Genomic DNA, 11,575 nt, shown 5'->3' with positions numbered 1-11,575 from the left:
TATACTGTAGCAGAGCACAGTGCTGACACATACCAATACACATACAGATTTAAAATACCATGTGCTTGCTTAAATGACGGACATCCCTTGATTTACGTTTGTAGCTGTGGTCCTGGAATGCGGGACAGCTACTGTATAGCAACCGCTGTAACTTACTGCCCTCGACAACAGGTACACTGCTTTTCATGTTGGTGCATAAATCAGAGAGACCGGGAGCATGAGCGGTTACTGTACACATGTTGGTAAGACATTCAGCAGCAGCTCCAGGTCTCCTCTCTTGGTAATAGCAAACACGTGACCGGAGGCACGGATACAGCGCTTCGGCAGTTACACATGAAAACATGCAATCTTGCTTAAACATACACATGGGAATTGCGCATGTAAAAATCCCCAAAAAGAGGAGGGGGAGGTGGGAATTATATATCTTCAACCTATTACCTAAGGGTTTAAACTTTTTTTTTTTTTGTAAATGTTTATTGTTCAAACAAACATTTTTTGTAAGTATAATTAACAGATCATACTCCTTATTACTCCTTAGTCTTAGTTTAGTTTCTATGATCATTGTTTCCTTTATGGATAATTAATGATAAGATTGAAACCTTGCTGTGTTGAATCAAATTAGCTGGGAGCTATTGGTACAGTATGTGGATATTTTGCAACACACATGTTGTTGTAGGAAAGAAGACACACATTTTTGCTCATAGACACACACACACGCACGCATGCACACACACACACACACACACACACACACACACACACACACACACACCGAAACATACACATGCAATGGCAGCACTGTCAGTGAGTCAGTGCGTGAGTCACACTCCGGCTATGCTGCCTCTTGATTTTATAACAGCCGCCAGCACGGCACTGTACTTAATATTCCAAACAACTGTACTGTAGGACACTGTGACACACATGCACATATATCCACATATGTATACACTGTACTTCCACAGACATTTGTACACACACGTATGTATGTTACAAACACAATGTTTCCTCTGGACTGCACAAATAAGATGGAGGAGTTATGTTGACAAATGTACACATAACACACTCACCTTCATGCCTCTTCCCCTTCATTCAAACACACAGAGGCACACCCGTCATTGGGGATGACTGCAAATGAGTCAGAGGGGGAGAGGAGGGAAACCTTACCTTCTTTGTGTGCCAGATCTATAGGAGAGGCAATCATGTGGTCCTGCACCACAGATACTGACTATGTGACATTTGACCTGTGAATCCCTCCCCTTTACCTTCTCACAGCAGAATGTTTGTAGCCTTTGGAGGAGCAAAATATGGACAGGTGTGTACATAAAATATCGTTCCAAGACATAGCTCTAAATCTGTGTCGGCTTCTGAGGTGGAATATTAAATCCCCACCTGTTTCATAGTGCTAAACTGGCAAAGCAGGCATAATACGCTGGCTCTTCCTGGCACTAATATGGTGAATGTCAAGTAAGGATCAAAGGATTGAACCATTTTGCCAAGCCTGCATGGCTCAGTCAGTTCTTTTTTATGTGGCACTGTTTGCATAAAATGATTCACTCATAAAATCAAGTTTTAAATGCAAAAAATACACTACATATTCGGATGTTTCTGTCTCACAGTTCAAAGCTCTGGTGGAGCTGGCTTTCAAAATGCATTCAGTCTGCTTCTCTTGGGAGGTAACTGATAAGAGGCAATGCACTCACACACACTGCAGCTACCCACAGGTTGAAAAAGAACATAATGTCTCCATATCCAGGTTTCCCAAATTATACAGTTCAGGTAAGAAAACTTTTAAACGTCACCCTCTGGTGGCAGTTTAGAGGAAGTGAACACCCACGGAGCTATTCAAACCTTGGAAGAGGCATTATTTATTTAATAGGTATTTTACTGTAGGGGCTATAAGGTTGCATTTAGTCGTGGAAGGCACTAGCAATTTAGATCGATGTTCAGAGAGAGGAAAAACCTGTGGCGCACGAGTTTGCTTCTGGCAAAGTAAGATCAGTGGCACAGGGCTCAAGGGAAAAGTACTGCATATGAAAGCAGCTACATGAGGCTGACGTGTGCCGCGGGTGTTGGATTTGATAGGAGTGATGTGACGCTGAGGGGCAATGAGTCCGACTCAATGATGAGGACCTGCGGTTACGAATGACCTCTCTCAACTGTCCCTCTTTCCTCCTCCCTTCTCTTCACATCTGGTTCCTTGCATGGGTATCCCTGTTCGTTTTTCAGCCTTTGTTTTTAACAGGCAATGAGTCATAACCACCTCATCTCCCTTTGTACCTTCGACTCTAACATGAAGATTGGAATTTCTTTTACCACTTGGCTCTCACGATTCTTTTTGATTCTTTCAGACCCTTTTCTCTCACTGGTCACGGTCCATTCTTCTACCCTGTGATCAGGGAGTGGAGCCTTTAGGTTTATCTGCTATTGGAAAAGCTCTCTGACTCACTCGCTCGCACAAACACACATTTTATAGGTGATGACTCATTGCAACACAGGCCATTCAGATCCACAGTACACTAAAGTCAAACTGGTACATTCGTGTGACTGTTTGCGTACACATTAACCTTTATATGTATCAAGGTGCTGTTGCACAGAGGGCTGATGACACGCCACACACACAACTTTTATCTCACAGAATCACTGAGATAACCAGTGTTGCTGTAAGGGAGGTTTTTGTTCTCATATTTGTTACATCAAAAAGAAAACTCGTTGTTGCTTGGGCTACAGCTCCATGATTATGCATGTGCGTAAATGTGCCTATATTGTTTGTCAAACAGATAATGATATAAACCTGTGATATGCATGTGTCTGTGTGGACAAGTCCAGAGGCAGAAAACTATTCGTCATGACACGGGCAGCTGAGGAATGATAAATGTGTTGGATGACTCATGCAAGACAGACATAGGAGCCATCAGCTGACACAGTGGCAGCAGCCTCCACTGTGACAGACAACACATTCTGTAACACATGCACATAATTGGTTTATACAGTGCCATATACGTATACAGAAGCATGTCTCCAGTCACACACACGCACATACATATACTGATAAACACAGACAGCATATTGCAAAATGTCCCCGACTTCATTAGTGCCACTTTTGCATGTCTGCGGAAGAGATGAGTCACTTTCAACTGCAGTCGTCACGTAACTACTGTCACTTAGACTGATTCACACTCTGAACAATTTCTAAAATAACAATCAACCTCTCTGCTGGCATTTTTAAGCAAAGTGACTAAGGGTACACAATGTACTTATTATAGAACAGCAATTCACTGGAACAATGCAGAACATAAAAATTGATTTTTTGTTTTTATTCATAAAGACGAGTGAACATATAATGCACATTTTGGCATTGTGCATGATATAAAAATATAGAAAAGACAGAAGTTGGTTAGAATTTTAAAGACAAACGGTAGTAAAGAACAGCATGCTCTCTTGCAAAGCATCACATGACTACAGTACATCGCAACTACAATACTGCTCAGACCACCTGTGAGGGAAATGAGTTTGGCAATGACACAGCTTTTCTTTTACAACAGTATAAAACAGTTAATACATTATTTTCATATCCTCTTTGTTCCATACAGACAAACACAAAATTACACAATTTAAGAGAATTTAATTTTCATCATCTGTGTCCTCATCTTCGTCTTCATCATCCTCCTCCTCTTCAAATTCCTCTTCATCCTCGTCCTCCTCCTCTTCTCTTGTCTGCCGACTACAAGCTCTTTGTTGCTGTGACAACAAATAAACAGTCACTGTCCCACTAAAACACTTAACAGATAGTCATTAAGCACAATTGGTGCTTCCTGTTTCTTTCTGAACATTTGTCTCAACAGTTGTGTTGGAGAGCAAAGACAAAACAGGTGTGACCTTAAGACACCTGACACCAAATTCCTCAAGTTACATTCGTCATAACTTGTACTGTAGTGCTATTTGAACATTAATATGTCCAATGTTGAAGGACTGCCAAGTTGTGGCTGCCAAACTTAGAACATGACTTACTCTGTGTCATCATGTTTTACTTTTGTTAGCATTGTTTCTCTGTAGTTTTATCCAGTATGTAAACAGGGTTTGCAATCCATTTTTCTAGCTGTGTACCTGACTACAAGTGTGTTTTTTGTTTAGCAGTGATTTCAATTTTTCAGAGATAAAATCAAACTTAATCATGGAAACAAAACATGATCTCAAGATGTGACGCAGGATGCTTTTGAGACACATTCTGATGACAGGTGTAAGTTGCAATGTGCCTCTGTGCGCTACAATCTGGACATCTTTAAATAGAAGATACTACATCTGAATGCACCTTATGAGACCTGCAGAAGACAGGTCCTCAAAGATATCAAATGATACTCCTCATTTAGTGAGAAAGTGAAGCCTAGATGTCCAGGCACTTTACAAGTTATCAGGTTAGTGCAGTACCACTGTTAAGATGCTGCAGTAACACTGTGACTCTATGAGGAAATGCATGATGTTACTGGCATGCTATGACATGTGGAAATTCAAACTGAAAGATGGCTGGGGTGATGCCGCACATAAACACTGGCAGGACTGATAAGACTCACTGTTATCGAGCACCACTCTTTACTGGTATGAGGAAAACTACTGGGTTCAAAAAAGGAACAAGGGATTTTTTTAAATTTCATCATTACAATGAAACTTTCAACTGTCAAAGAAGTTAAAGAGGGATCTTCTGGGGAAATTCTAGTTTTTAATCAGGTATTAAAATATTTTCACTGTCTACATCTTACCTGCAAGGTCCCTGATGTACTCAGGAAAGACCCGGTCCGATCGAGCGAGGTTTTGGAATTAGCTCGCACTATGTCTAATCGTGACTGGTAGTCAGGGGGGTGCAGCGAACTCCTGAACACCTGCCAAAGACAGTAGGAGGCGCTAGACTTTTTCACACAGACATAGGGGAAGAGGAGCAATTCCTACACACACGCGCCTACGTGGCACTGATTATATTGCAAGATAGGTAACCACGATTTTAAGGTATGACTGTAAAGTGGCCACGGTGTACAAAGAATGAGCACACAGCTCACATGCAGTTTAGGGATATTAGGAAATATTTTGGGTATTTTATATCAGATATATAAACCTGTAGTTTCAGGGAAAAAAAACCCCACAAAGAAGAAATACCTGATCTGGAATATCCGGCAAATCAACAACTAGGCTCGCAATACATGGGGTCATACGTAAACAAAGCAGCTCATAAAATATGCCTCAGCAAACTGGCATTTAAACCACACCAGTAGTTTTCACTGTATAGAAAAAAAATCTGCAAAGGCTCTTGATCAGGATTATCCTCATGCCTGTCATTGCGCCTTTTTCAAATGATTCAATCTCCCATGCTTTGTGCTATGAGTCACTGAAAAACAGCCTTGTCTGGGTGAGGAGTTTCGCTTCAATATGAATGGAAGGGAGATGATTCAGTGCAAAAACACACAGATGAGATGGCAAGGGGTGGAGGAAAATAGTACAAGGCATCTGCAGGAGAAACCTTGCAGGTTGAATATCATTGATCCTTTGTTTTCTCACTACGGGCTTTATCTCTTAAAATAGTTCAGCAAACCTCAAAGACCTAACTGTAAACAGAAAAAAGTAGCTAGAATGCATGACTGAATTGTGCAGTTGTCACCGCAGGTTACTTCTAAGTTACCACACCAGTTGAAGGGTGTGGACTCTCGAGCACATATGAGCAATGAGTGGATGAGTAATAGGTGCCTAAGACCATGATAGCTTAACCCTGTTAAATATCAGGTTAATCAAGTACACAGCAGAGGGTGTATTAAAAGAATTATCAGCTTTTATCCTTAAGTACACTCTCACATTTAGATGCATCTTTTTTTCTCCAGTGTTTGTCACTAACACTCCAATGATTATGTCAGGTCAATAATTACACCTCAGATTCTCTTATACACACACACACAGTCATGCTGGCAAATGACTAGGCCGTGGTTAACCTACCTCCAGGTCTTCCTCCTCATCCACACTATGAATGTTCTGGTAGGCCAAGGTGTATACCTCCAAGGCCTTAGCATGGAATGACATCTCCACTGTCAAAAACTCACCAAATATTTTCTATAAGGGGAAAGACAATGAAAATATTTCAATATTGAATAGACTTTGACATGACTTAAATTAATCACAACTTCCTGCTGAATACAAGACATTAAGAAGAGTTCTGAAATGACAAAGCAAGAATAGTTTCGACCAACCGAAGGAGGATTAAGAAGTGTGGGCAGATGTAAAAAGAAAAAAAGAAAAAAAAAAGACCCTTAAAATCATCACTGTCTGGTTTCACTTCACTGTCACCCACTGCTTCAACGGACACATATCTCCCACTGCAGAAACTGTAATTCTTAATTTGAGGTGAGCCGAAAGCTTGGTGCAGCAGACCTTGATGTCACGGATCTTCTGCTTCTCAAACTCGTCTATGGTCTCCTCCAGCTGCCTGGTGGTCCGTGTGGCATCCATGGTGGCTCTCTGGAGCTCACTTTCAGCCTGATGGCAAAACAAAAGACAGTGCAACATACTACAAAACATATCAAACTAACACAAGTTGGGGCCAGTTTGAGCATCACTGTTTTCACAATGATGCATGAATTATAAAATCAAACAGCATCAATTTCTGCTTGTTGATTTCATATATTAGAAAATGAATACATGATGTATGAGTTCATTTGTATTTGACAATACAGGAACTCAATAATGTCATTAATGTGAAGCACTTGGAACTAGGCTTTCAGTTTCAGACCTGCAGTTCAAGTCCAACCTGTGTAACTTCAGGTACTGACATGATAACATGCTCCTTCTACAGGAAGGGAAAGTAATAGCCCCCGCAATTCTGACACCTGTGTCTCCTGCAAACATGCAACTTTAAGAAATTCACTACACAGAGAACAGAAGAGCTAAAAAAGTGGATGTAGATTGACATTTATAGAAGTGGCGTCACAATGACTAAACACCTTCCTGTCGTTGAAAATCTGCAGTGGGTTTTTGAGTTTGTAAATTAGTTAAAAATCACTCCCATGATGTACTTCACTAATATTAAAGAGTAACGAAAACAACAATCTGTAGCTGGCACTGCATTTGACAACCGAGCATTCATTGATGACTACTGTTGGAGTTGTTACACCTCCATTGCATTCATCACCAGTGATTAGACGCACAGATTACATGGTACGCACCTGAGACTGAAGGCTTGGTCAAGGAAACAACATTCACATATTTCCCTATGAACTATGTACTACACACTGCACTTGGTACAAATTGTTATTGCATGAAGTGCATAGGAAATAAATTTAAAGTAAAGCAATGTTAACCTTTTCAAACTTGATAAGATAAAAAATCTAAGTAAATTCAAGTTTATTTTCCTGTTGAAACATTAATTCATATCAAAAACTTAATAAGGAGTTAATCTGTATCCAAAATGTCACCTGCACTAAAATGCATATAAGCAGTTTTTGTAACATTGACGTCTTTTTTTGTCTATTCACTATTACAGAATTGGAGAATAGAAGAGAAACAAGGGAAGGATACAATGATCTGCCTGTCTGAGGGGTTTCTTTGTCTGGTCCTCTCAAGCTGAGCCATCTGTTTGGCTTCTCTGTCTCTGGCACTTTGAGTTGTCTTCAGATCCTCCTGCATGGATGCACAAGCACACAGTAGTCATTGTGAGAATAAACAATAATAGTCAGGTATTTAGGTAATAAGGACATAATCTAACAATTATTTGGTTTACCTCAGTGTTTCCCAATCAAGTCCTCAAGTACACCTTGTTGTGGAAGTTTTGGTTTTTTTTTTTTTTTACTCTGAAACAGTTGGTCATATTCAAGGCATGGGCTGAATGATATATTGTTTCAGTTTTGATGGAAAATTATTAACATTTACAATAACATTTTGGCACACTCGCTCTCTCTGTACAACAAATGACCAATCACAATCATTCTCAAAGCAGGCTGATTCCTTAATGAAAAACAAGCCAAGAAGCATTGCATAGATTTTTTTTTAAAAACTACTTTAAAATGACAAATGTGCAGTTTGAAAGTATTTTAATTTATACAAAATATGACAAGAAAAAACGGCAACTCTTTTAATAGTACTTTGAGGCAACACCATCAATCTGTATATGACAAGTTTAAAGTCAGAACTGAATGCAGTAGTAGATCATTGCATACATCTATTTCAGATAATTCGCCTAGTGCTGTACCGAATGACAAAGACACTAAATATCACAAAGAAACTTGGTATTCGCCATAACAGTAAGTTTCTTTTGATCCTTGATCAATGCTGCTCTCATGTGGCCATGCAGTGGTACTGACAACAACAATCACTTCATCTGTGATCCAACTATGTCCTCACCCTAATCCTCATTTTGGAGTGACTTAATCATTGCATCCTTGTCATCCAGAGCACATTTGTTCTTGAAGTGTGTCATTCAAAGAAACTGCTGTAATTTAGATGCAACTGAAACACAAGTTAGGGATGCTGTATCAAGACGGGCCAGGGCAGGAAGGTAAATAATTTCACCATCTTTGGGGCATTTTAAAATGGGATTTCTTAATAAGCAAGGATGATTCACAAGTTAATTTATGTAAACATTTTTGCATCACCATAATTTACTGTAAAATAATCGCAACTAGATTCCAACATGGCTGTAGCTCAAAGAAACACTTACCCTTTTACGTTTCACTACAGCTCCATAGCTTTTTAATGGCTCTATGACTTTGGCTTCAAGTCTTTCCACCTACAAGGCAAATAAATTCACGTTAAATCTTACTGAACAAATTTAGACATGAAATTATCAATGAGGTCAAAGCACCAGCAAGTAAATGACTGCAGTTTTACCTCAGCTTGGCGGTAGTCTTGAATCTTAGCCAGGTGGTCAGCATACTGCTTCATACCCCTCTTCAGGTTTGGTGTTTCTGTGTCTGCATACAAGCCGATTTCACGGACCAGGAGGTCTGCCTTGTCTCGCAGTCTGGCTGTTTTACGGACATAGGCAGCAAACAGTTGGCACATCTCTCCAAAATGTTTCTCCACATTGGTGATGTTTTCCTGGATCTTTCTTGTCTGGTTGTCCCTGGAGAGGGTGAACATGAACAGCAGTAATCAAACAGTAGTTTAGCTAAGTGTGTGACACACAATCACATGCTTGTGTGGGGAAGAAATTGCAAAATTTCTGTTTGGACAACACATGAGTATGAATTTTCTGCCTTCACCTACGTGTAACTGGTCATTGATAACCAAACCATCTTGTAGATGTGCTGTACAGATTTTTTTTTATTTTTTATAATCATTGTTGATGACACAGACACGTAGTCAGCAAAGTGTAGAAAGCTCCGTTTATTTTATTAACAGTCATTCTTAGTTATTTTTTGATAAAAGAACATTTCCAGTAGGTAACAGTGTGTACACTTTATTTTGAACACTGTTAACGGTCGGTTTTAGCGGCTTGTGGCTGATGATTACAAGTCACTTTGAGAATAAACAAAATTATCATAGTTTATTGTTTTACAGGAGAACTCTTTAACGGTGACATCTCTAATAAGTGTAATGCGTAAAAGCATGTAACCAGCAGCTAGCTAACCCACTTTTTTTTATCCTCGCTGCTCTTGCTCTTTTTTGTGAACGCTAACGTTAACTTACAAAACCCTAGTACCGTTAACGAAGCGTTTAGTATGACGTGTTGAACGTCTTACCTCGCTCTTGCATCAGGAGTACGACTCATCTTCACCCAAATGCAGTAAACCAAATGTAGTCAGTGTACAGCAAAGTTTATCTACATCCAAAATCAACGCTAGCTAACTATGCTCGCTTCCAGGCTAGCACGCCAGTCTGTCGTTTCCATGGAGTCCCCCAGGCGTTTCCGCTTGTGAATAGCACTCTGGGAAATGGAGTCGTTTGTTGACTACTGTTGTACTGGTTGAACTTTTCTCCTTGTTGAAGTTTAGGTACAGGTGCAGGCGCTTTACAACGACTCTTGTAGTGACGAAAAACAGAGTGAGCTCTGAGCTGTTTCTTTTAAAAAGTTGAAGGTGAGGGAACAGAGTTTGTTTTGATAGTTTTACTGAAATGCAGCGTCTTGCTCACCTCAGTTACACAGCCTGTTAAGCAGCAAAGAGAGTACATTTACACAAGTACTGTACCGTGGATGTCGTATGAGACCATACCAGAGTAAATTTACCTAACTGACCTGAACTATACTGTACTGTTCCTTTTGTTTTCCATTGTATGCTACTTTACATGTCTACTCCGCTAGAGTAGGAAAAGGAAAATATAGTACCTTTTACTTTAAATTTATTTGAGAGATAATCTAATAATTAATAGTTTCTTCTTGAATTAAGATCAGATCATACATACAAAATATGTGATTAATTTATAAAATAATGTATTGTAAAAAACAATTCAAAATTCGTGATGGAACCAACTATAACATAATAAGCTACCTACGTGTTAATCCATCAAAAATAATGATCAAATAATATAATTTTTATAGCACTCAGAGCACCTTTGTATGTATAACCAGTGCTCTCACTATTCATATTGGACTGCAGTCACTGTATACCACTGTTTTACACAACCCTTCTCATTCATCCTTTCACACAGATGGCAGTGGAGCAACCATGCAAGATGCTGGCTGGACCATCAGAGGCACTTGGGGCTCAGTGTCTTGCACAATGACATTAGGAGCTGGGGATCTAACTGCTAACCTGTGATTACTGGACAACCCGCTCCATCCACTGAGCTTCAGGCACAAGACTGTATGCTTATGTAAGTAAAATTGACGTAGGACTTTTACTTGTTAAGTTTTTTTTAAATATTGAATTGTTTGTAAAAGATGCAAATATTTTCTCCATTATTGCAACAGTTTGTTACAGTTGTTACAGTTAAGAATCATTTTTACAAAATAGAGACATGCCCTGTCTTTAGTAGAGATTGTGATCTCTTATTAAATCAGTGATATTTTTTTGTTATGAATCCCCCGTTCATATACATAATTCTTTTATGAAAGGCTTTCTGTGACCTTATATAAATATTATTCCTTGGGCCTCTTAAGAAAATCTACTAAGAGTATATAAAATGAATATTTGAAGCTAAATGTCTCATAAAGACTGCCGCTCTCACATGCACCATCTCGGTTTTTCACTCTTGGATCTCACAGTTAAATTATGTGATTAAATCCAATTTTTATCATGCTAACTAAAGACAAGCTTTAAAAGCAATTATGCAATCCTTAATATTGTGTCACATTAGCCAAAATATCAAAGAAGCAATTTGATCATCTCCACAGTTTCTTTCCTGGGCAATAGGAACTGAATATCCCTGCTGGATGAATCCAAATATTTGGCTATGGTTTCTATAATTCCCAAAATAGATCAAGGTACATTGCCTATATTGCAACAAAGAGGGCCACAAATAGTCCTTTTCAACAACAGCTTGACTGTTTTTGAACTGGTGCCAAGAGCAGACTTTGTGATCATTGAAATGAATGGAGGCCTCATTGTAATTCCCTCCTCTGTGTTTGGGAATGCATGAATGTCACCAGCTGCCACGTCTGCTCCTC

The 11,575-nt window shown here is 39.4% G+C and overlaps 1 protein-coding gene across 1 annotated transcript; it reads right to left on the bottom strand.

Annotated features, from left to right (window-relative positions):
* Positions 1-3,293: 3,293 nt before the first annotated feature.
* Positions 3,294-9,852, bottom strand: cibar1 (CBY1 interacting BAR domain containing 1). The gene is made up of 9 exons (XM_023412064.2): positions 9,711-9,852; positions 8,857-9,091; positions 8,687-8,755; positions 7,549-7,650; positions 7,197-7,202; positions 6,406-6,510; positions 5,974-6,087; positions 4,755-4,874; positions 3,294-3,738 (listed from the first exon to the last, which is right to left on the bottom strand). The coding sequence occupies exons 1-9, from the start codon at positions 9,737-9,739 to the stop codon at positions 3,622-3,624; spliced, it is 897 nt and encodes a 298-aa protein (XP_023267832.1). The 5' UTR covers positions 9,740-9,852; the 3' UTR covers positions 3,294-3,621.
* Positions 9,853-11,575: the final 1,723 nt, after the last annotated feature.

Source organism: Seriola lalandi, unplaced genomic scaffold (assembly GCF_002814215.2).
Source record: "Seriola lalandi dorsalis isolate HSWRI2012SDOR001 ecotype SW California unplaced genomic scaffold, Sedor1 jcf7180002054476, whole genome shotgun sequence".
NCBI lineage: Eukaryota > Metazoa > Chordata > Actinopteri > Carangiformes > Carangidae > Seriola > Seriola lalandi.
Note: the sequence above shows the minus strand (reverse complement) of the source record. Positions and strands in the feature narration are given on the sequence as shown.